We start from the raw sequence: 27,372 nt of genomic DNA, 5'->3' as shown, positions 1-27,372 counted from the left end.
ATCTTTTAAAAACTTTATTTTTGGTTAACGAGATCATTTGAAAACTGAAAGTTAAACAATTGCAAACTTTATTATAGAAAGTTATTGAAAGTGCAAAGTAATATAAAAACAAGGATTGTGCTAGAACGAAATGATACTTTTTAAACCCTTGTTCATTACAAACTTGTAACAACTAGATAAAATCTTCCAAATAAAAAGATACATTTTGCATATCTTAACAAGTCATTGTAAAATGTCGCCAGTTAGAGAGTTTAAAATCAATTAAAAAACGACAATTTACTAAAAATAAGAAGTAGGAATTTAACATTTATGTCAGAGAAAAAGACGATTACCACAACCAAATAAAAGTATTTTTTAAGAAAAGAAGAATTGTATTATTAGTTACATAGTGTGCTAGTGACCTAAAACGGTATATATGGAATTTTTATTGACCCCATATTTATCGTATTAAGTCACTAGCACACTATGTAACAAATTTATCTTGCCGACTATCTCAACGTGTGAAATTAAGACTAGTGATTCTCAAAATGAGCAAGTCTTCAAAACTGTTAGCATTAAGAAAATACGTCCATTGATCCTACAAAAACAGTTGCCAACAATAACGACTTGTAAGGTTTAAATGTGTTTTATGAATTTATTTCAATTTTAATCATCAATTTCTTCGTCTGTTGGAACTTTTAAGTTTTTTTTCTCAGTACCGTTTTGTTTTTATAAAGGGACATAACACCATTACTAACCGTGTATGAAATAAGCCCCGCCCCCTTCTTACCAACTATGGAATATAAAGGGACGTAACTCCACTAATAACCGTGTATGAGATAAGCTCCGCATCCGTACTAACCTAATATCAAATATACACGGTTTACACGGTTTGCGGACGCTTTTAACCAATCATATTCCTGGAAATGTATACGAGGTAAGATAAACTGCTTTACGAGTATTTTTACACTCAAATGATCTGCAATATACATACATATATATATCACTCTGCCTTGAAATACCCCGATAAAAATGACACAAACGTAATGCCCTCTACTATTTGTTTTAAAAAAATGGACTATTTCATTACCTGAAAACTTAGGAAAACAAAAATAAAATCGGTCCAGAATAGGACTTTCCTTTTTGTATTCAATCTGTATTTGATCACTGCGCAATGTTTGAATATTTTAAAGGAATACTGTTGAGCTAAACATGCCAGAAACTATTTCCTAAATGGGTTTCGGATAGACTGGCAGACGAAATGCTTTTGGCGACGAAGTTAAAAAGACAAAAACCAAACTTCAGTAGTTCTTGGTCTATTAATTACATTTGTGCTGGCCATGCTAAACGTCAGTGTACATAATAAATGATTTTTCAGATATATAAAATGTTAAGCATTGGTAGAACATAATTATCTTTGTTCTGTCTATTGTTTAAGTATATAAGACAAATACATATTTTTACAAACAAACAAAAAAATGGTCACAATTTTCCAATGTTTCCAGAATTGGCCAATATTTACACAAATTAGATGTCTTCCTCTGTGAATTATTCTCTTCTTCCTATAAAATCATACAAATGATTTATGATCATGATATTCACGATAATTATTGATCATTTGAAACATGTTTTGCATCATTCTATCTAGGGGGAATATTCATTTGATCTAAAATATGCCGAAGAGGCGAAAGGTACCAAAGGAATATTCAAATCCGTAAGTCGAAAATATTCTGGTAAAACCATGGCAATAATCGACAAATGACGAAAAGACAGAAACTAGAAGTTGAAAATGTAATGATATCTATCAGGAAAATTTATATAGTATTTGAATGTTTTGGTCTAGTACCATTTTCACCAATAGAAGACTCATTCGTAGATTCATATGTTGCTATAATCTAATCATATGATATATTATCATTTTGATTCTCGTGTTGAACTATAACTTGATTGCGAGTATCATATTATAGCAACATATGATCAACGAATGAATCTTCTGTTGGTGAATATGGTACTAGGTCAAAAATTCAAATATCTTATACATATTTACTTTTTATCTTAATTTTGCATACTGTATTAGTACCACCAGATTTGTATACTACAGATTGATTTTACGAACATTTGTCAGATTAATGATCTGACCTTTGGTAGGTACTCTTCTGTATATAAAAGCGCGTCTTCTGTACTAAAATCATAAGGGCGCAGGACATTTTAGCAAATATTTTTAACTGCTAGTGGACATTTTAGCGAAAACATAAGAGCCCTTTTTAGTGCAGGATTAATCCGTTCACCTGTATTGTTATAGTCCATTGTAGCACAAACTTATTACTAGATTTATTTCACTTGACTGGGCGAAGTTTAAGAAGTTCAATTATTTAAGACCAGTCCATCTTTTGACAGGAGTTTTGGGGTAAACTCATCAATGAAGTGTCCAGTTATTCGTCCCATATCATACACTCAGTTCTTCTGTATATGCGTTTGGTGACACTGATAGGTGATTAGAATTCAAAAATAATTATAACGGCAATCATCTTCATCACACACATCTTCAAATAGATTGTCCTTATGAAAATTAAAACATAAGCTCCGCCCGATCAGTTGAAATAACATTGGTAATACCTGGTTGAATGATACTTATTAAAATCATGAACAATAATTTATATTGACTTAAAAGTTGTGTACATGCTCACTCTGGTTCATCATGGAAATAAATGTTGTTGAAACTAACAACTATTTACGTTTTTATTGATACTATCATCAAATTGCAAATCAACAACATATAAACAAATATAAAGTATTGACGATTGTGCACCACAATCTAGACTAGACAAAGAGAAAGAACAGGATAAAAATTTAAGGCCAGAACGGAATTTTATCATTTGCTTTAACTTTTAGACTTTTAGGGCTGTATTTTATTAGATATTATATTCTTTATATTGCTGTCTTGATTCAATTAAAGTTCATTATTATTAATTTATTATAAAATAGGTTAAAAAGAAGTGCGCTCAAATTACATTTCACAGCGGTATACTACTTTATTATTCATCCCTTATATTTTTTTAACTTTATATTTACATTGTATCATAGATCAAATTTATTCGTTCAGTGTATGTTCATTTGTGTAACTACGTCTTTTGATTGAGTTAAGCCTATCAAATTGATATTTTATAGTGTATCTTTCTATGTTGTGATGTTACACTATTGTTTCAGATAAGGGTGAAGGTATTGCTACCATTTATTCAAAATGTTTAAACCCGCTGCAATTGTGCCCACCTGTCCTAAGTCAGGAATCTAATGTTCAGTAATTGTCGTTTGTTTATTTGGTTCATAAGTGTTTCTCGTTTCTGTTTTTTTTATATATATATTAGACCGCTGGTTTTCCCGTTTGAATGGTTTTACACTAGTAATTTTTTGGGTCCCTTTATAGCTTGCTGTTCAGTGTGAGCCTAGGATCCGTGTTGAAGACCGCACCTTGACCTATAATGGTTTACTTTTGATATTAATTGTGACTTGGATAGAGAGTTGTCTCATTTTCACTCATACAACATCTTCCTATATCTATTGATAATTTCAATTTTCGCTAAAATGGGTATAAAATGTTCATCTAAAATGGGTTTTACTTTGGCGCTAAAACGTCTGATTTGTTTTCGCTAAATTATCATAGCAATGCGTGAAAATGTCCTCCGCCGAATCATAAGGCTAGTATCTTTGCCTTTTAATTTTTATTTCACTGACGTATTCGCCATTTCTCCTTTTTCACATTAAAATTATAATTAAGCCTAGTATATTTTATTTCTTTTCTTTTGTTTTATCTCATTGACGTATTAAGCATGTTCCCTTTTTCACATGTGTTTCTTAGAAACATTTTAAAGCAATTGTTTATGCTTGCGACATTTTTCATAATTACTGTTCTTACTTACACGTTCGTTTTTAAGATATTTCCTTTTTAACCATGAACTTCAAAACAATTTACCCTTCATATTTAAATGATCATATATACATAAATGTGCTGTTTTAGGTAGAGAGAATAACTTTTGAGACTTAACTTACCTTTAAATTTGTGTTCGTTGTCTCGTACTTGGCGGTTTATATTTGACTACCCCCAATTTATTCAGTACTTGGTCTGACATTTTCTTTGGCTCTGAAATGTTTAAATTGTTATTCACACAATCCTCATATCTACAGCGGTAAAAATAGTATTTTAATGGAAAAATAAGGAAATCTGACAAAGAATCGTCCAAGTAACTGACCTTATATACTCGGTGTGGATATCTACCTTACTTGTGGTCAGATTCCAATTTGATCTGAGCGTCACTGATGAGTCTTATTTTGACGAAACGTGAGTCTGGCGTATTAACTTATAACCCTGGTACCTTTGATAACTTTATACAATATATCCAGTAATAAATGCTTCGATTCTGGTATGGTTTGAATCAAACGGTTAGTTTGATAGTAGACTATATAAGGTGTGTGGGTTTGGCTTTTTTTTTTTGCTCATTGAATACAAAATCCTCTTTTGTTTTGGTATATTACAAAATGTTTCATTTATAAATTAAAGAACCTTAGTGAACGCACTCACATACCCCACGTCCCAACATTATCACTGGAGAAATGAAATAACTGTAGAAATAAAAAATTGTATCAGAAAAAAATTAAATCATAATTTCCTGTCGATATGCACATCTACATAGTATGTCCTTATTATCTACAAAGTTTCATGAAATTCTGTTGTGTGGTTTCATAGGAGTTGCGATGACAAACTGTTGCAGAGGTATATATTGAAGCAAATAAGTTCAAAGAGGCATAACTCCTACGAAAAATATTGAATCGTAATTTCCTGTAGATATGCACATCTACGTAGTATGTCCTTATTATCTACAAAGTTTCATGAAATCGTGTTGTGTGGTTTCAGAGGAGTTGCGCTGACAAACTATTGCAGCAGTATATTGAAGAAAATAAGTTCAAAGTGGCATAACTCCTAGAAAAAAAATGAATCGTAATTTCCTAGTTATATGCACACCTACATACTATGTCCTTATTATCTAAAAAGATTTCATGAAATTCTGTTGTATGGTTTGAGTGGAGTTGCGATGACAAGAAACATGACTGACGGACTGACGGACTGACAGACTGACGAGTAAAAAAAATTACACCCACCGCAACTTTGTTGCGTGGGGTATAATGACAAAACAACGAATGCTTTGCTTGTTTAACAACACTTGATAATTTGAATAAAGTACACCTCTGACTTTCTTACTTAGTACGCTCAATTTAATAAAATTTTGCATTTAATGGCATTGTAAATGTTCTATTTAATTTAATTCATGTGATTTAGAGGCTTCACAAAAGTAAATGACTTACTTTGTTCTACCTACAAAACAGGATTGGAAGCTCCGACCCCACCAAAGAAAGGGGTTCGTGTTGTTTATTCTTTAGTTTTCTATGTTGTGTCGTGTGTACTATTGTTTTTCTGTTTGTCTTTTTCATTTTTAGCCATGGAGTTGTCAGTTTGTTTTAGATTTATGAGTTTGACTGTCCCTTTGGTATCTTTCGTCCCTCTTTTAAAAGAATCTTTCTTTTACATAGTTAATTCATTATAAGTAGTGAGTAACTAGTTTGTGGGATTTAATAGGTTATGAAAACACGAATTTGATTGTTCCACAAAAACCCCATACTGTACAAACAATTTGAAGAATTGCAAAATATAAGAAGATATAATTTATACTAGCTGTTCTCACCTGGTTTGGGAGGATCCGGTTCTACAAAAAGGTTGATAAGAAGAGATATTAGTATTTTTTTCCGCATTAATTTATGAATGACAAAAGCACGAATGCTTTGTTAAAGATGCAGTTCTTGTAGTTATACAACAGAAAACAAGAATGCTGTTTACGATAAGAGTATATCATATTCATGACGATTATTTTTATAAACAATTTTGAACGACCAAATAGCAGAAGCAGTTTTTAAACATTATTTTTTGCATTATTAAACATTTAATGTAAGCACATGAAGAGAAAGCTGTTCCATAGTTTGTGTTTCATGTCCGGATATTATCATAACAAGGTGATGTTTGAAAGGACACTGTCGAACTGCCGATATTTGATGATTAAGTATAATTAACTTCCATCATGTTGTATTACGGACTCGTCACTTCATGGTTGACTGATGTGATACATAAAGGCAACAGTAGTATACCGCTGTTCAAAAATCATATTACAGGGCTGATAAAGTATGCTTTGTTTCTCATAACGAATGGTATATTTTTTTTTAGTTCAAAATCTTTCTTCGAAAGCATTTTTCTTTTTATGAGAAGCACGTTCCGCTTGTAGGGCAAACCAAATCAAAACCGTCCACACTTCATCCTCGATTTGAGCGACTTGACTTTGCAATATTCAGTTTTCATTGTTATTTGTTTTTCTTTCTACTTTTTCCGTAGGGATATTTAGTTATCCTTGAATTTCTCATGGTGATATTCATGCCAAAAATTGATAATAAAGTGGGACAATTATATATCATTATCTTCCTTTTTTTATATTTGAAATTTTCTGTCCTTGTTTGGTTGATATTTTGTTTGATCTTGTTCATACTTGGTTTGTCTTTGCAGTTATGTGACTATAATATTTTCATTTCTCAACGTTTGCAGTAGAAGTGGGACATCGTTTACAAAACTTGATAAAACTTTAATTTGTTATGATATAGATTCATTTTCAAAATATGAGTCTTCATTCAGGAATTCTTAATGAATATGTACAGTTTGTTCTAGGCATTTTCATTTTTTAACGCTCATATAAAGAGTGTAGGACAAGATGACGTTGCTGAATTTGTATGATGTAGTAGAACTTCGGTAGTGGCATGAACTTCGGATATTGTTGTATTCAAATTGGCAGATATATAGGTTCCATCATTGCAACAATCTCCACTCGAGACTGTTACATTATACTAATTAAAGCGCGAGGCTTGTCGACCTTTATAAGTAATTAAAATATCTCTTTTGAAAGTGGAGAAATATCGCAATGCACGAGTTAAAGCGGTGGTGTCTGCTTCTCTAAATATTCTTATCCTTCCTTTAAAAAGATTTGCACAAAGTTGTGGTCTTTATATGAGACGTCATCGCGCATGGTCGTCTTTTTCGGGATGTCACAATAGTAAATTTAGAAGAAATCAAGAAATTTTAACGTCATAATCAAATTTAGACCAATCACTTGCTGAGAACAAATATTTCACTACTGATAAGAAATATTTTTCTCACTTTTCTCACATTTGAAAATAACACAAAAATTAGCGAAATAAAAATAAATCAAACTTATTCTAATTTAAAGAATGTATTTCCATAAAATGCATAGCTTTAATTCCTTGTCTGGGTTATACTTTACTCTTGGTCCTTTTCGTTTTATCAGCTTTTGACGATTGTATAAGGTTTTATAGGACTTTGAGCTTCAGGAAAGATACTTTTTTTGTCGAAATACGCATATGGTGCAGTAAAATTGGAACCGATAATTCTATTGTACAAAATTAAATTAAGTCCAGTCATTGTTGTGGATTCATACTATAAATCAATTTGAGCTTGACAATTTATGGCATAGACGCTGTGATGAAATTAAGTGTTCAAATTTCTTCTAGGTATATATTTCTAAGATTTAGTGTCATTGACTGATTTAATATTTTACCGTTTCAATAATCCTCGTGTTTGACATAAATTTCAATATCGATGTGTCAAGCAAAATAAAATCATGGCTTTCTCTTCAGGAAATGCCAATTTAATTCTGATTTATTTTTTACAGAATGACCCAACTAAATAGAAGTTTGAACTAACTCCTTCTTCCAAATTACTTTCGTAAACATTCTAATCATATGTCGTGATTTAATTTAGTTACCTTTTGGTTTTATGACCTGATAAGAAATATTCTGCAAGCTTGTATGCTCAATATTTGTAACTTTCTTTACTCTTTGAGCACTGCAACAGGAAAATAAACCACTCTTCTTTAATGGTATTGTAAGCATAACTTCATTTTCAAAAGATATTTGAATTTCTCCAGTAAATGGTTTGTTGGGATCATCTAAACAGATATTAAACATCCGGAAATTATCTCTGTTGTTTTGGTAAATCAATGCAAAACTCTCTTCTCTTGATACTTCTGCAAGGTTTCCAGAAAAGGTAAACTGCGAAAATAAAATTTAAACAATAATAATTGCACGATGTGAAAGATATTAATTAGTGATTTTAGTTTATCGTGCAAAAACGTTAATTTTTAAATATACATACGAAGTAATGATCTTTTAAGATATGAAGTATTCAAGCGTACAACCTATAACTTAAGTTACTTAGATATACGTTCTGTCAAAATAATGAAGCATTCCAGACAATTCTGTCAGAAGCAATGAACGCATATATATTAAATTAAGATCTTTACAGTTACACGAAAATATTTAAGGGCTAAAACGTGAATCTTTTATTGAGTATATTATTTGGTAGTATCATGTTCAAAGTCTACTATTGCTTCTAGTGTACCAGTCTGTATGTGGCAGACAAAAAAGTAACATTTCTTGTCTTCTTATTCAACTGAATTATGGATTTCTCTTTCCTCAATTCGCGCTTAAAAGTGTCGCTTTAGTTTCTATGTGTTTTTTGTGTACTGTTGTATGTCTGTCTATTTGTCTTTGTCTTTTTTAGCCATTGCATTGTCAGTTTATATTCGACTTATGAGTTTGAATGTCCCTTCCACTCAATTCTAAAATGTACACAAAAAACTTATATTCAAAATAACAAAAGGATTATATAAACCATTGTTTACTTGATGACATAGTACAAAAAAGAAAATACAACTTTATATTCTTGCGTCCAAAGCATTATGACACACATTTGTAAAGCCATGGCTCTAAATAGTTATCAAAGGTACCAGGATTATAATTTAGTACGCCAGACGCGCGTTTCGTCTACATAAGACTCATCAGTGACGCTCATATCAAAATATTTATAAAGCCTATAACAATTATCAGAACACGTGAGCTATATCAAAATAGATATACATAAATTACTTCATCCTGAGGGATACAAGTTTTTTGTATGTCAGTTAAAATGTATTTGAACTTTGTATTAATTATTGTCTTAAAAAATTTCAAACTTCTTGCATCTAAGGAAACACTACATAACTTGCAAAAATCTTGTTCCAAATATCAGGGGAAATACCTGCAATATATAGGCTTCAATCATAATTATTTTGCTTCAAGATTCCTAATGCAAAACTATTGTTGTCAGTCAATGATAACTTTGTAAAGGTTGTTGCTTATTGATATATTTTTACCAAAAGATCTTATTCATAATTTTTATCACCATTTAGATAACAATGTTTAAAATAAACTCATCATAGTTATCGTATCTCATATATCTGTAAGGAGAACATTCTTAAATTTCCTCCATTGAAGCTTTGATTAAAACATTTGTTTGGAGAGATCCTTTCTATAAGTTTTTGAAATCAAATGAAAATTTACCATGAATCTTTGCCCATTTTTGACACGACTTTCTTTGCTTCTCTTCAATGATTTTTCATTATAGCCTTGTCTCGCCCAATATTTTATTCTACTATCAGATTTCCGGGCAGCGGTCCCTTCGATCACCAAGAGTAGAGTTTCAGCATTTACCCATTTTGTTAGGAATATGAATTCAATCTTTCTTTGTCGGTTTAAAGATCTCTCTAAAGCATCAACAACACCGGGTAAGTCTATCTTCACTTTTTCTTTTGATGAACCAGCATAGCTACAAAAACGAATACAAGGGCAAATTCATAGAATGTTACATGCACAGTTATTATAAAACTGGAAAATGACACTCCCTGTGGCTAGCTAAAAGTGTGGGGTTTAGCTAGCTATAACACCAGGTTTAATCCATCATGTTCTACTTAAGAAATACCTGCACCAAGTGAGGAATATGACAGTTGTTATTCATTCGTTTGATGTGTTTGAGCTTTTGATTTTGCAATTTGATTGGGAGCTTTCCGTTTTGATTTTTTCTCGGAGTTCAGTACTTTTGTTATTAACCGTTTCCTAATTTTAATATATACATGTATCTTTATCTGTTTCAGCGAGAAATACATTTTGATTTCCAAAGTATAATTTTTTGAAACTCTCAAAGGAAAAGATGTTGTTAAAATTACTTAATTATGCTATCAATATCGCTCTTGGTGGTATGCCTTCCTTTAAGAAACTCGTTATACCTATTTAAAACTTCATCCTATTTGTTGAATGAACCAAATGTATATTACAAATTTAAACAATAAGGTAGAGACATCAAGCTTAATGACAGATATATCAAAATGTTTCTTTCTATCGAAAATGAATATAAGATCAAACACTTTCAGTATATTCTGAACAAAATTCGAGATACTTAAGCCATAATTTCATACATAGAAAAATGACGTATTTTAAAAGTTGCAGATTTGCCAGATTCGTCCATTTCTGCCTCCATAACTTCCCAATCGTCAACTGAACAAGGCGTATCACTAGATGTTGCAAGTATAACTACAGCATCATCCTCGGACAACTTGTGATGGATAGGAATTTTTATTCCAATGTCCTGCTTTGGTTGTTGACCATCAGTCATAGATATGTCAACTATGTTTGTTGTTAACATATCTCCAGATTCCTCTTCTTCTTCTTCTTCATTCACTTCTTTGGTATCAACAATCTAAAGATAACACGTTATAAAAAGATGATATGATATTTCTTTTGGGAACAAAATATTGAAGCTACACCAGCTACATGTTTCTAATAAAGGCAACAGAAGTCACCTCTGTTCGAAACTCATAAATCGATTGAGGAAAACACAAATCGGAGCTTCAAACTAAAACTGAGGGAAACGCATCAAATATAAGAGGAGAACAACGACACAACAGAAACACAACATTGAAATGTAACCCACACAGAAACGATCTATAATGTAACAATGGCCATTTTTCTGACTTGGTACAGGACATTTTAAGAAAAAAAATGTGGGTGGAACATAGTTTTGTAGCATGCCAAACCTCCCGCTTTAATGGCAATGTTAAATATAACATTAAGATGACAACATAACATGACAGGATTACAATACAAAAAAGTAGGAGAACATATAGGACAGAGAAACACACGAATAATAGCTAAAAAAAACAAGTGAAACTGCGAGCTACTGCTCACTGATGATACCCCCGCCGCAAGTGGATAATATTAATAGTGTAAAAATATGCAAGTGTTCGGTAAACAGAAAGTTGTTGAGTGATGAATCTGAAAACGCATCACACGGTATAGCTGACTTATATAAATCCTGAAACCAAATTTCAGAAATCCTTGTATTTTAGTTCCTGAGAAAAATGTGACGAAAATTTTCAACTTGGCTATCATTTGTAAAATCAGACAAGTGTTCGGTAAACAGGAAGTTGTCAAATGATGAATCTGAAAACGCATCACACGGTATGGCTGACATATATAAATGTTGATACCAACCTTTTTTTAAAGCGGGGGTATAAAAAGACACCAGGTTTAACAATTAACACGTCAGACTTGCGCCCTAGTGACCCTCAGATGAAAAGAGTTCGAAAGTTCACCCTAAAAGTGTTTATATGTAATCAATAATGTTGAATGCATTAACATTGCTGGTAGCATTTTAATTCTTATTTATCGTGACACAGTTAAATTTCTCGTGACACAGTAAATTTTCTCGTATATACTTTGAGAGTAAATTGCAGATAGCTGATCTTTGCAATTGATTGTGATGACATATGTATGTGTACAATCTTTGTGCCAACCATGGTTTAGAAAAAAATGTTTTGTTTTGTGAAAAGATTATAAAATGATTATCTTTTGAGCAAATTTAGGATGTGATATATTGAATCCACAAAATGATCGCAATGCTATTATTTCATTAAACAAATAAGGTTATATTCCTTATTTGATGTGAATAAATACCGTTGGTTAGAATTTAGCTAGAATTGAAACAATTCAATAATCTATAAAATTAGGGAATATTGTTTTCTATAATAAATATATATATATATACAAGGCTAAATAGTATTTTATAGAGCCGCCTTCAAAAAGTGTTCCTTACTTTTTGATATCACTAAATTGCTTTTCCAATTAGTAAAACACATTGAAAACTATTTAAGCTTCATTACGAATTCCTTAGTTAATTTTACAGATATATCGGAATACATATTAGAATTCCGTGGTAGAATTACTAATAGTTGGTAAAATGGTTACCTGTAAAGACATTTGTCCTTCTGATTCAAATGAACCTTTTGGAATACTTATTTCAGCTTCAGGTTCTCCTTTTGGCTTCAGTGTTACAGCTTCAGAACCGATGTGGAACTTTTCTGGCTCTATTTGTTTTCCAAAGTAGAATGATACTGACGTTGTGTTAACACTTATAGTAACACGAGCCACAGAATACTGAAAAAATAAGGGTAAATGAAAGATGGGATACCATTTTACCTTAACTGTCGTCTGCAAAATCTTTCGGAATGTTTGACCCTGAATGCTCTTCAACTTCGCACTTTATTTTGCCTTTTGTCTTTTGTTTTTATTAAAACGTCACTGATGAGTCTTTAGTAGACAAAGCGCCTTACAAAATTAAAAGCATGATATCTTTGATGTCACTACAGGTGGAAATTTCCTCCTCGAGTGTATCACTAAGCCTGTTGCTAGAACTTCTGTGCATTTTGACATGAATAATCGTTGAAATTTTTATATTAATACATTAAATGTTTAATCGGAGAGCTACGTACTAGTCTTTTGCGGACGACACGAGCTTCTTGAGTACAAAATTATAAGCCTGGTATCTATTCTATGATGACTTTTTCACAACTGCTTGGGCGAAGCCAATGCTGGTGAAGCCCAGTAATCAGCACCTCTGTGTGACATGAATAATTAAGATATTATCACATTTATTTTTAAAACAAAACTTTGAATTGTTCGAAAAACTAAGGATTTTCTTTCCTTTATAAGAATAGACCACCCTAATTTGGCAAAACATTTCGTAAATTTTCAACTTCGTACTTTATTTGACTGTTTAACTTTTTTGTTTGAGCTTCACTGGGGTCTACTGATGACGTAACGCGCGTCTTTCATACACAATTTTAGGCCTGGTATCTTTAATATGTCTTCCTTTCAAATTTTATACGCTTTAATTAGCCCTAACAGAAGAGGGAATCAGTCGAAAACCGTTAAGTTTGTTAGAATCTGAAATGAACATATAGATTCTACCACTGCAGCGAGTGTAATACGATATTTATCCACTCGAGAGAGTTAAATTTTCAAATTTAAAACGCGAGGCTCGCCGAGCGTTTTAAATATTTGAAATTTAACTGTCGAGAGTGGATAAATATCGTATTACACGATATTTGGTGGTAGAATCTGTTTCTCTAATGATTTTCAAACAATGTGCAGGCAAACGTATTCCTTCTTTTCGAATGATCTGCAAAAATATGTGTTCTTTCTATGTTACGTCATCAGGCATGGTCGCTTTTTTCATGCCGTCCAGTAGGGAATTCAGAGGAAAGCAAGAAAATTCGACGTCATAACCGTATTTTAACCAATGAAGAACTGAGATCAAACGAACCACACGTTGATTATATTTTTTTTTTATCAAATGGGTGCAGAAAGGGATAAATTGACGAAGAATTAGAGAAAGTAATATAATATCACAATTTCAGAATAACAAGTTACAAATTTCTATTTTGTGTATGTTGCTCATAGTTATCAAAGGGATGTGTCTGATTATCCAAAGGAAACATAATCTATCAATATTGAGCTAGTTCTTATTTTTCTTTTCGTCTCGTCCTCTCTGTCCTCTCTTCATTTTCATATTTTCAAACCTAAAACCCCGGTCCCACTAGACCACGATCGCACCACGCTCGCCGCGATCTAAAATAAATTAAGATCGTGGTGAGGTCGCGATATGAGCGGCATGAAAATGTAAATTTTCATTGCTTCACGATGCTACTACGTCCTCATTACGCTTCTACAACGATCCCGCTACGATAATTCTACGTTCTCGCCGCGCTTATTCTGCGACCTCACTACGCTTATCAAGATCTTTCTACGCTCATCACGTTCTCACTACGACTATACCACGAGATATGCGATTGCAACACAATCTTACCACGCTTATATTACGATTATACCACGCTCATACTGCGATCTTACTACGTTTCAGCAATAACGTCAACATCGAGTTCGATATAAATACTGTTTCATTCCTTTTATTTCTGATTAATAAGTAGATTTTACAGAATTAATAAAGTCATGCCACCAAGATTTACCAGAAATCGTGGTCGTAGTGGTAGAGGCAGAGGGAGCTCTGATAGTAACGAATCCTGATCTAGCAGAGATGTCGGACCGACTAATGCAACCTGAATCACAACTTATTGCTGATCCATCAAGCTCAAATTACGATGTTTTAACGCACTATAGCAGGGATGACACATATGTTTCAAGCATGGTTGAGCCGTTGAAGAAAAAGGACAAGAGGTCCAAATTACATACAGACAATCAAAACCTGGATAGCTTTTATATATTTCATGTGAAAATGACAATGAGCATACATGTCGTAGTATGAACGTAGTCAGGTCATAAGAAGATCGTGATGAGGAGGGCATGGGCGTGCTAGAATCGTACTATGGTCTTAAACAGCGTGGTGTAAACGTAGTATAGTCGAAGTGTAAGCGTAGATAGGTCGCAGTGAGAACGTGATGGTCGTAGTGAGGTCGTAATAACGTCGCTGTGAGATCGTAGCGCAGTCTCTCCGAACAGAATCACGCTTTCGCTACACTCTCGCTACGATGGTACAGCGACCTTTGCGATATTACCATGACCTTAATGCACTCTCACTACGCTTCTACTACGACTTGATTTCGCAACGACCGCACCACGATTGTTTTGAGAATGTTCAAAGTTAGCCACGCTCATCACGATCTTGAAGACCTCACCACGACCGTATTACGACCGTACTGCGATCTACACAATTGCACTACGATCGTCAAAATTTACATTTTTTTTCACAGATCGTAGTGTGATTGTGGCCTAGTGGGACTGCGGTATTAGAAGCTCTCTGTTTTGTTTTTGTTTGTTGTGTTCATGACTGGCCTAGTGTTTTTTATTTTCGTTGTCATGATCCTTCTTTTCTAAAGGTAATAATGATATAAAGTTTTAGTGCAATTCAGCTTTTTGGATAACTCACATGTTTGGATTGGTTCTTGTGTTCCGTAAACTTGTCAATACTATCTATGCGTCCGATCTTTCCATTTGATGACATTATAATGAGATTCTCGTTGCTTGCGAGAACAGTTTTCAGACGTATACTAAGTCTCAGGGTCTTCCTCTTGTTACACCAAAGTCTGCATTCATAAATATCACTGACAATTTCAGTGTTGTCTTTCAGTGTAAGGCTGCTTGTGACATCAGAGTATTCTGTCTTCATCTTACCACAATAAAGAAAATAACCGTCGTTATCTATTTCTCCACTGTCAATAACTTCTAAGTCTTTAGCATCATCATTGCCAATCACCTCCACTCCTATCTTTTCCAGACATTTGTTTTCATTGGCTTTTATGGAAACTATTTCAAACTGAATGGATCTGCAATACAAGAACAATTTTGATGTTCCACCTCAATAAGAGTAAAGGGCGGCACACAATAACTGTGAACATACAAAGAAAAACAACTAAAACAATAAATGATAAAAAGAGCGTCTTCTGTTAAACGGAACGTGAAGTTAAAGAACGATTGTTTGTCATGCTCTTTGTGAACTCATGAATGAAGTCTGACACATAAACAATAAATAACAAGTCTGGGGGAAAAGAGAAGGCACAGTTTGTTCCCACAGAAATGGTGATTGTCTCTTGAAAAAGATTTGTGAGAAAGAAAGAAATTACTTTTGTGCATATCCAGAACTGCGAGAATGCTGCTTGAGTAATATTTCTATAATTTTCTTCTGTTTTTTACTCAGTTCGTTTTCATCAATCATTGACCATGACTGCAATAAAATAAAATTATTGACATTATTATTATCATTACATAAGTTATATTTTTGTTTTTAAATATAAAAAAGAATGCAGATTTTGTGAGTTTGGAACGGACAGAAAGTAAGAGTTTTAGCACAAAAGTCAAAGCAATAAATCAGATGACACAGAATGTCATTTATTTTGCTTACAATTGGCAGTTTATGCATTATCTTTTAAAGGAAAGTTGCAGCAAACGGTATTCTGCATAAAAATGTGAATTTAATAGCAAATGGATGCTGGGGGGGGGCGTAAATTAAGTTAAATATATATATGTGCAACTATCCAATAAATACAAAACCATACAAGAAGAAATGATATATTTAAGGGAATATTAGCTATGATTGAGACAGGAAATCAAATATGAATATAAGCGGGATATTTGAAAATAATAATTTGCAATAAGCAGCCAGTTTGGTTAAGTTTTTAAATAATAGAATAAAACAAACATCGCGGATAATTAACAAAACCCTTCTCTCGTAAGCCAATAATTTGATCTAAGAATGTCCGATAAAAAGTTTAAACTATGGAAGGTAGCAGTAGGAAGAACGTTGATGAAAACGTAGTGAAAGTAGTAAAAATAGTATCTAAACCATTCTTAATTTTTAACAATAAAATTAGTTTTAACTAAACAAGAAAGACTGCTTTTGTTAAATTTTACGACCCGCACAAACAGTACTGTATATGTGAAGAACAAATGAGATACATTTGATTTTCATGTTTTTATCTATGTAATACTATCAAACAAACGTTAGAAAATAGATAAATTCTGTTATGATTTAATTTCTGGGACTGACAATTTTTTTCATACTATCAAAGAATTTCAAAATTAATAAAAGTGCTTGCTTGGAATCAAATATTCTCATCGTCTAACAGTTGAATTATGTTTATTGTATTTAATTTTGATAATTTTGTTATATTATGACTGATTGTCGAACAAAGTTATCGATGTATTGAGATTAATTTCCTATTGTACAAACCCAGTCTTGCAACAAAACTTCAACTCCAAGCATGCACAAATTTTCTACAACTGTAGTTTGGCCAGCTTTCACTGCAAGCTCTAATGCAGTTTCTCCATTCTAAGTATAGAAGAAAAACTAAAACGTAAGTATATTTGGTTTTCAGTCTTCTTCTAATATAATGAAAGAAAACAAATCTTTACACTTCTCAAAATGGAATAAGGAGAAAATATACAAATGTATAGTAATGTACATACCATTATACCTACTGATCATGCCTTAGTCAAAATCGTTAACAAAATGCAATGTATGGTGACCTATAGTTGCTAACATCAACGTCACTTGGCCTCCGGTTGTGGATAGCTGTCTCATTGTTGTTAAACTCCATCTTTTTATTTTATATAAATAGAAGGGAAAGTCTTGCTTTGTCATATTTTGACAAAATAAATGTATCTAGGAAACTAAACATACTCTATATTTTACAATAATTTAATTTTGGATGTAACGCGTCTTCTGATTGGCTGACGTTATTTTGTTATGAGCCCATAGACATAATTTAGTCATGTGACCGTGACGTCATCAACGTTTGTTCATGGTTTTCTACGGTTTAAAATGGAATTTAGAATTAAATTATAAGAAATGACTGTAATATTTTTTCTGTTTATTCGAAATAACATAAAAAATGTGGTGCACACTGTTAAATAACCCGCTACGCGCGTTATTCAGTGTGCACCAAATTTTTTATGTTATTTCGAATAGACAGAAAAAGTATTACAGTCATTCCTTAATAAAACTGACATTTTGAACGGTGGTATACTGCTGTTGCCTTTATTTCTTCATGAAATAAACATGTTGCTGATCATAACATTAATTTCCTCTGAATGTCATTTCATAATAATAAAAACATATATTAATCAGACTAACAAGTAACATAGAATCATATAAAAAATAACCATCTTTGACTTCAGCAAGGGAAAAAATTATTTTCTAAATATAATCTTACACTGTTAACAGCATTAACTTCTGCGCCAAAAGTTATGAGTACTATAACTACTTCAGCATGGCCCTTCCTCGACGCCTTGTGGATTGGGGTTTCATTCGACTAAAATAGATAATTCTGTTTTACTTTATATGTTTTCATTACAATCTTTTATTGATTCAAACGTCATTTAAAATATAGTTGATTTATTTAACCAACTATGTGAATTTTTAACGAGTAGAATATCTTTTACGGAATGAAAATTGTATTTATCATTTTTAAAAGTAAAACTTTAATTCAACTGCTTCTCGTAAGACTACATTAGGGTTGGTCCAATATTTACATATGAAAAAGCTCTATTTTTGTCAATCAATACTTACACAATCTAAGGCGTCAACTGAAGCTCCTTTCTCTCTCAGCTGTATTATTAGTTCTACAAAGCCGTAACAAGCTGCATGATGCATTGCGCTCCATCCAGCCTATAATAAGGAAATGTTGTTTTTTTTAAAAAGCGTTTTGCATCTTTAAAAAAAAATACAAATATCAAGAATTAATTATTAAACGTTATTTTAAAAAATTGAGTTTAAACACACATATTTCACATGTATCGGGTGTAGTCAGAACCAATGGTTAATGGACATCAGAACAAGAATAGATTTAAGTTCCATATAAGAAATTATAATTAAAGAGGTAATTTTACATTGACTGATAATTATGTTCCTTTTTATGACTGTATTGTTCTTTTGATTATTTTTTTCACAACTTGTTCGTTATGCATGTACCTGAAGGGAAGTGTTTTAGATACCAATGAATGCAATACGTGTTTAACTGATAATTATCAAGTCAAGGAATGTGATAACACAAACTACTGAAAATATTCACTCAATCACTTATATTTGATTTTGGGGATTATTAGTCCTTTGAATAATTCTATTCTCTCATTGGAGGGTGAGAACTACCTGAATATTCTTGAAGACAAACATGTGTTTACATTATGTAAATTCAGAGCAGGTAACCATGCGTTACCAATATAAAAGGGAAGATGGCAAAACATTACCCGAAATGAAAGGACATGCTCGTTATGTAGTTCCGGTGAGATAGGCGACGAATTTCATTATTTGTTTTGCTGTTCGCATGTGAAGAACGAAAGACAATTATTTCTACAAACTAAATTTTCAAATAGCCCAAATATAATTTCATTTTGCTCACTATTTAATAGTAAAAAACAATCTGTCTTCAGAAAACTGTGTTTATTTATTAAGGGTATTATATATAAAAAAAACAAAAGGTGTCTTTCCATGTAAATGTAATCGCATAAGCATCTTACTGATTTTTTTTCTCTTTCTATTAAGTTCAACCTTTACTTGTACATGTTACTAAACATGTATGCCATCATAATTTAGTACTTTTAAATATCTTGGTAATACTGTATTTGTTTACCTGAACTATTATATCTTTAATTATATTGTATATTTCTCTGTAAACTTGTATTTAGTTTTTAGAGAATAAAGTATCTATCTATCTCATGATTACAAAGTTTACATTATAGTACGATTTTTGAATGGTATTAATATTGATTTTATTTTTAACAGTTTGATACATAATTATGTACTTCTATACATTGAGGAGCACTTATTTCCCAACAGCCTGTCGATACTGTATCATACTTATATTTTAGCATTTCAGAAGAACTAACATCATTATGACTTATGACGTCGTTACATAAAATCCGTGTTACGATAACTGTTTGATATGGTATTTTGGAAGACATGTTTTATTCATCAGTTGAACATGGGCTTTACATTACCAAAATACTTTGAAAGCAAAATACAAAAATAAGGAATTTAAAAATAGTTGGTAATTCACATACCATCTTTTGCTCGGAATTCGGTATTTTTTTTTTTTTTTACTTTTTAAAAGCCAAATACGATTAAAGACAAACGTAGGCCCAGATGTATACGCTAATGAAACAAAGGCAACCAAAAGATACAAAAAGCATTTGTACGACTAATCAGCAAAAGAAAAAGGTAAGGGTTCCGCGGAACCAAATGTCTCGCCTACTTTTGCTTTTAGTCACAGGATCAACAAAAACGGAGAAAAAGGTATCAATAGTTTTCATTCAGTTTCTATCTTTTGATTATAAGAAGCTTCTGTCCAAGTTTTATGGTTTAAGATTCTAATATATTTTTTTTTAAACTTTAACTGCAGACTGTATGTAATGTTAAATGGAAGACAAACTAAGTTCATTTATAAGTGACATACGGATAGAAAAAAACAGGAAATAATTTTTAAAAAGAAATATTCTAAATACAAGCTTTTGATAATAAACAAGCTTCTGTCCAAGTTAGTACAAATCCAGGATACTAGTAGTTTAAGAAAGTTATTAAAACAAAATTAAACACAGGATAAATATAATTTAAACTGGCAGAAAACCAGTCCATTTATAAGTAAACGATGAATAAACAGATTATTATTTTACAAAATTTACTTCTAGATACTATCTTATGACCACAAACAAGCTTCTCCCCAAGTTGTGAGAAATCCTGGATCCTTTAAGAAAGTTGTTGAAATTTCAAAATTTTTTACCACACAGTGAATATTTGTGAACGCCACCGACGATGATGACGAAGGACTGTATGATCGATATGTCTCGTTTTTGCGACAAAATTCGCAGGCTTGACAAATAATCGTACATATAATTCTCACCTGGTCGCAAAAAGATACATCTGCATTTTGACCAATCAGTTCTAATGCTTGTTTTACATTCCCATTACGTATCACTTGCAACAACTGTATTCCCAGGCGATTCTACAAAATGATACAAATGAAAACAATCATGGTAGAATGTATTTTCTTAGTACCTCTTGCGTTATTGCTATGTCCAAGTTATTTAATTCATACGCATCAACTTTATATATACTATACAGTTCTTGTCAATGTTGAACTATCATAAATATAAACATTTAAATGTGTAGCCGAACTAAAGTTGCATTTAAAATTGTAAAACAAAAGGGTTCTGTCTTGATCCACAAAACCTTGTTTAACACCAGTCTTATAACATTTTAAAATCAAAGAAAAATGTCTGCTTGAATGTCAATGGGGTATTTTTTATCAAGTAAAACAAAAATTAATTCGTCAAATTGACATTAGAATACTTACAATAGTTATCAAAGGTACTAGGATTATAATTTAGTACGCCAGACGCGCGTTTAGTCTTCATAAGACTCATCAGTGACGCTCAGATCAAAAAAGTTATAAAGCCAAACAAGTACAAAGTTGAAGAGCATTGCGGATCAAAAATTCCAAAATGTTGTGACATATACGGCTAAGTTATCTATGCCTGGGATAAGAAAATCGTTAGTTTTTTTAAAAATTAAAAGTTTTGTTAACATGAAATTTATAAAAATGATAAACTGTCCAGAAAGAATTTGCATTACTTAATATTACTCTATAAGCTTTTTGTCTTGGCTTTGTTATTAATATACTTAACAGTATCGTTAATCACAAATTATATTAATTTACCTTGTTCATATTTTGATCCTGATAAATTAAATTTTATTTAAATATATTAACAACAAACTTTTTAAGAGTAAAACTGTCACTCACTTTCAAATTAATTCTTAAAAAAACATGACACATTAATTGCATATGTATATATTTTTTTGTAGACCTTTAAAAAAGTTTTGCAGACATTATAATTTAAGAGAGTAATACTCATATGTGCGTATATATACATATATATTTCAAATAAATATTTTAAAAACCTTGGGATTTTTTAATGATTTCCGTGGTCTTTAAGATACAAACTTTTGTCTTTTTACTTAACTGCTTTATACATACTTTTCTACATGAGAAAATGCCTGTACCAAGTCAGGAATATGACAGTTGTTATCCATTCGTTAGATGTGTTTGAGCTTTTGATTTTGCCATTTGATTAGAGCTTTCCGTTTGGAATTTCTGAGTTCAGTATTAATTGTGATTTTACTTTTATATATTGTATTAGTGTATAATTTGCCTAACGTTTCAATGACTTGTATATGCATGGTCATAAACATCTACCAAATCATTATGAACATTGATTAACTGATGAACACTTACAAACTCTTTATTGTCTGTGGGAGTTACAAATATTTTGACAGCAGTTGGTTCATTCAAAGGGTGCACTCGTTTTGCTCCAGAATGGGGTTGGGTTCCACTAACAGATGGTGCTGTTTTCAGAGTCACGCCTGTAGTGGTAACTGCACGGATTTTTAAAGTAAAAAACAGATTAAATTGATAAATGTTTATACTTTGAATTTCACATCAATAATATCAAATAAACGTCATTATTAGAGCTTTCTTGTATAATTTAATTGCCATTCATTTACAAAAGAGTTATCATGTGTAGTCATTGAAAGCTGTAATGCATAACAGAATCTTAAAAGCTTACCTTTAGTGCTCATTTTTTTGTTCAATTAGGAAGTAGAATGGTAAACTTCGTTTAGTTCTCTTTTCTTTGTGAATATTGATTGACCCTCGAAGTTTCTACAAAAGTTTAAATGGAACATGACACGATTCTTTTCAGATCAGAATGTATACTTTTACTTATTGTATCGGATACTTTCATTGTAAGTATTCATTGAAACATGGTAGACTTTTATCTGCAGAAATTAAAAGAAATCTATAAACCTTTCATTATTTTACAATTAATGTAATTGGTCAGTTGCCAAAGATACAAAAAAAAAACATTTTCGGTACAGTATTTCGCTTTTTCATTACAAAGTTTTTATTTGTCCTTTGTAATACAATTCAATTTTTAACTCATGTTTATATTTTGTCTTTCCTTTAACTTTTATTCATGATTAAAAACTTTCGATTTATAATATAGCATTATTTCCTCTAGTTCTATTTAGAAAAAAAACGAAGGGTGAAATTTGTTCAGGACCAGACCCTGGTTCTTCGTTACATTTGGATCGAAAAGATTCAACGACTCATTGGTAGGGTATGTCCCTATTAAAATTAACCGGTGTCGGTTGGCCACCAAAACTCAGAAACCGTAAGTCGTAGACACCTAGGATCTTCACCATTCATCATCAATTCATGTAATTTTAAAAAATACCTCAAGGTCAAATGTGTATGTTGACCTTGACCTTTGACCTAACACCTTGTTATGGGATAATCTCAGCAACCTTAATACTTTCAGAGGTGTTGTATAGTGGAAAATGTTTGGGTCATTAATGCGCAACTTTGTTACATTTTGACCGAAGAGATTTGACCTTTCTGTAAGGGGCATAACTCTTGTTTTAGGTTTCTGAAAAGGCAAAATCAGCTTTTAATGTATGATCAAAGGTCCTAGACCCATGGGGTCTTCAGCAATGACATTGGGGACTAATGACCTTGATCAAGGTCAAAAGGTCATAGGTCAAGGTCATGTCCCATATAGCGAATGATGTGTTTTTGAGCTTATTTAAAAGATTTTCAGTGTGTTTTAAAGCTTTTTAAGGTTGACCTTGACCTTTGACCTTACAAATTTTTAGGATTTTTAGTCAATATCTCAAAAACGATTGTACTTTTTAGTACGTTTAGGTGACTGAGGCACAACTTTTTTAAATTTTGAACGAAGAGATTTGACATATTCTGAAGGGGCATAACTCCTGTTAATGGTTCCGAAAAGATAAAATGACCTTTAATTCTTGAATCAAAGGTCCTATACCCATGGGGCCTTCTTGCAATGACATTGTGGACTGGTGATCTTCACAAAGGTCAAGGTCATCTAAAAAGCGAATTTGTTGATTTTTATATTTAACGTTTTTTGAGTGTAAGAACTTTTCGATACATTCTACGTCTATTGGAACATGTATTTTACATTACAAAAGGAAAGACCTCTCAATTGTTCAAGAACAATTGACATTTTAATTATTTCTTCATTTCTTTATAGCCTTTAAGTTTATAAACGAACAATCTAATAATTGAATAGCATAAATCATGTCTGTACTACAGTGCGATTGACTATTGCGCTGATGATCTCCTTATGAAAGTTCATCAGCACAGGTATCGACCAAATGTTTAAAACATTTATATGTCAAATACAGTTTAGGTAATCAATGCATTGGTTAATTACATGGAGAATGTGTATATAGGACACAGATGCCCCGTCCCCACTTGTAAATATGCATGAGTCAACTTCCACATACAGATAAAGGATTCACGTATTTAAGACCGATTGTGATTATAAACATTGTATAAGTTTCATAACATTTGGTTGAGGCAAACTAAAGTTAGATAACGGATACGACCGATTTAGCCATTTTTCCATTTATAACGACGCATAACTGAAGAACGTTAAAAGCTTTATGTCCCCTACGATACGGCGGTGGCATAAAATCATAAGTATTTCGAACACCTCATAGTTTTGTCAACAGTTAATTTGTGAATATTTCCATTTCATTGATAGTTCATGTCTACATAGAAGTGTTAGGTACAGGGCTAGTGATACCGTCGGGGAGGAAAGAATTAATTAATTTTGTGACACTCTATTCAAATAAAAGAAGAATGTGTCAGTGGGACACAGATGCCCCCGTTTAAAAAAAAACTCTTTCAAATTAGACGGGTTTTTTTTCAATTATAAATTGACATAACTCGAGAACGATGAAAGTGACGCCAAACAAATTCAAACTTGATTTCTGATTTGTATTAAAAAGCATTGTGTATAAGTTAACCAAATTTTGTTGAGGTCAAAGTTAAGTAAATTGCGGAAACCGAAAATTCAAATTGATATGTGTTCGATGGTAATAACAATTATTTATCACATACTTAGCATTGATATGATAGCTTTTGCATATGTGTAATGAGCGGAAGTACACAAGCCATAATTTCCCACCCGGGCTGATAACCCATATCAGGGGCGTCTCGTGCAAAAACCCATAACAGTGCTTCTCGTGCAAGTTACTTCCTGTGTTTCCGGTATCGATTGTTTTCTTTTCCATTGTGACGTCAGATATTTTTTATGACGACGTCAAAATTTACGGGAACTTTTGTGGGGATAGTTTAGTACTTGCTAACAAATGCCATTGATAATTAAAAATAATTTTATAGTACAATAAACATGGAGTAATAATGATCATAAAACTCTTCCAAATTTCCAATGTTTCAAAATGCCTCTATAGGAAATGTTACCATACATATATATGGAGGTAGTGATGCGTGGTGTTGGACTATCATAGTTAGTTTGATGTTATATTTGTAATTTTCATCGGATTTTGTCAAATTGGTTGACCTCTTTTCTATTAAATTCATGTGTTATGGTAAAGAAAATTATTCACCGCCTTCATTTATTAGTTTTGATTTTGTTCAACGTAATCTGTATTTTTATGTTTGAAGTTAGATTCAAAACAAACCGGACATATATATAATATAGTTAATTGCTATTAATTAGTATTGCAATGTGCATTGTGTTTAAATGTAATATCAGTATTTAGTTCTATTATAATCTTATATCAATCCTATTTCTATCTTATTTTTTAGACATAATTTTTCAAATATGACGTCATATTTGTGCTGTTTCAGAAATTCAAATGTCTGCATGTCGTAATATTGTGCCTTTTCACCATTTCGTTCGTATGTGACGTCATGGTTATAACTTTTTGCGTTCAGGCCTGGTTTTTCACTGAGTCGGGCGTGTCTATTTTCTGTGTTGGTCTTCAATGTATTATGTATTCGGGTTTTGTTTTCTGTAATTAGTTGACGTCAGTTTTATGATGTAAATCTTTTATATTCATTTGATTAAATTTACTGTTTGCAATAGCATAATTTGTTCTATATAATAAGGATGTTCTTATCACAAGCAGAAAACCCTAGCCGTATTTGGCACAACCTTTTTCAACTTCTGATCCTCAGAGCTGTACAACTTTGTACCCAACCCTTTTTTGACTTTCGAACTTTTATATCTGGGCGTCACTGGTAATTCTTGTTTGGACGAGGCGCGTTTTTGACGTAATATTTTAAACCTGATGCCTTTTGTTATCTGTTGTTCGTGTGTTTCTAATACGTTCTCCTAATTTTTTGTATTGTGGTCCTGTACGTATTATTATGTTGTCATTTTGATGTTTTATTTAACAATGCCATCAAAGTGCGATGTTTGGCATGCCACAAAACCAGGTTCAACCCACCATTTTTTTCTTTAAAAATGTCCTGTACCAAGTCAGGAAAATGGCCATTGTTATATCATGGTTCGTTTCTGTGTGTGTAACATTTTTACGTTGTGTTTCCGTTGTGTCGTTTGTTTTCTCCTATATTTTAGTGTAATATAGGACGTGTCACGGTACTTTTCTATCCCAAATTCATGTATTTGGTTTTGATGTTATATTTGTTATTCTCATCGGATTTTGTCTAATGCTTAGTCCGTTGCTGTGTGTGTTACATTTTAATGCTGTGTCGTTGTTCCCCTCTAATACTTAATGTTTCTCTCAGTTTTAGTTTGTTACCCCGATTTTGTTTTTTATCCATATATTTATGAGTTTTGAACAGCGGTATACTACTGTTGCCTTTATAGTATATTTGATTCATAATTAATTTAACTTCTTTATAAAGTTTTTGGCTGTTTTAGTTATTGCATTTGTTTATTTGCCTTACATGAAACTATTGTCGGAAGTATATGATAAAGCGATTAATACATGGCCTTTTCCATATCAGCCTGGGTATCATCCCTCGACCCATATCTCAGCACCTCGACTCCGTCTTGGGCTGAGATGGGGGTCTCGGGATGATACCCAGGCTGATATGGAAAAGGCCATGTATTAATCTCTATGTATCAGTTGCAAAATATTTGGCTGAGGTAAGCAAAAGATGGTGAACGGAAACATCAGACATACTTCGCCACGGTGGGAAATAGTATAAGTTGGCAACCCGAAGTTATATCTGAAAACACAAATGTGTACTCCTTTGTAATACGTTTTTATGTACTGGTATTTAGGTTGTGTTATGTAATGTATCCATTTTTATTGTGTAGTTAGTCACCACTTGGGTTTTATCATGTTTATCTATCATATAGTCATTTTATAAAATTCACTGTTTGCAAAAGTATGAATTATTATAAATAATAAGGAGGTTCTTATCCCAGGCAAAAAACCCTAGCCGTATTGGTCACAACTGTTTGGAACTTTTGGCCTCAGGGCACTTCAACTTTGTACTTGTTTTGGATTTCAATATTTGTTCATCTCAGCGTCACTGATTGTGCACGAAACGCATGTCTGGCGTATTAAATTTTAAACCTGGTACCTTTTGTTAGCTATCATTCGTGTGTTTCTCTGTCCTATATTTTCTCCTATTTATTTGTATTGTAGTCCTGTCATGTAATGTTGTCATCTTAATGTTATATTTAACATTGCCATTAAAGCGGGAGGTTTGGCATACTACAAAACCAGGTTCAACCCATCATTTTTTTTTTTTTTTAAAT

The 27,372-nt window shown here is 32.2% G+C and overlaps 1 protein-coding gene across 1 annotated transcript; it reads right to left on the bottom strand.

Moving 5' to 3' along the window:
* On the bottom strand, positions 1–22,460 carry LOC139511700 (uncharacterized). The gene is made up of 15 exons (XM_071298729.1): positions 22,369–22,460; positions 22,038–22,177; positions 20,646–20,747; positions 18,320–18,418; positions 17,964–18,062; positions 16,982–17,080; positions 15,876–15,976; positions 15,182–15,578; positions 12,205–12,393; positions 10,377–10,657; positions 9,466–9,730; positions 7,851–8,136; positions 5,715–5,735; positions 4,027–4,117; positions 1–1,541 (listed from the first exon to the last, which is right to left on the bottom strand). The coding sequence occupies exons 1-14, from the start codon at positions 22,379–22,381 to the stop codon at positions 4,029–4,031; spliced, it is 2,181 nt and encodes a 726-aa protein (XP_071154830.1). The 5' UTR covers positions 22,382–22,460; the 3' UTR covers positions 1–1,541; positions 4,027–4,028.
* Positions 22,461–27,372: the final 4,912 nt, after the last annotated feature.

The sequence above is a fragment of the Mytilus edulis genome, chromosome 2 (assembly GCF_963676685.1).
Source record: "Mytilus edulis chromosome 2, xbMytEdul2.2, whole genome shotgun sequence".
Classification (NCBI taxonomy): Eukaryota; Metazoa; Mollusca; class Bivalvia; order Mytilida; family Mytilidae; genus Mytilus; species Mytilus edulis.
This window is presented reverse-complemented; position numbering and strand designations above follow the sequence as displayed.

What these genes read in the sequence shown, in the direction of transcription:
- LOC139511700 (XM_071298729.1), bottom strand. An exon ending in ACAAGAACCAATCCAAACAT is followed by an intron (nt 12,394 to 15,181) that starts GTGAGTTATCCA and finishes TTATTTTTTCAG; the next exon opens with TATTCTGTGGCTCGTGTTAC. An exon ending in AAGGACAAATGTCTTTACAG is followed by an intron (nt 10,658 to 12,204) that starts GTAACCATTTTA and finishes TGTTATCTTTAG; the next exon opens with ATTGTTGATACCAAAGAAGT.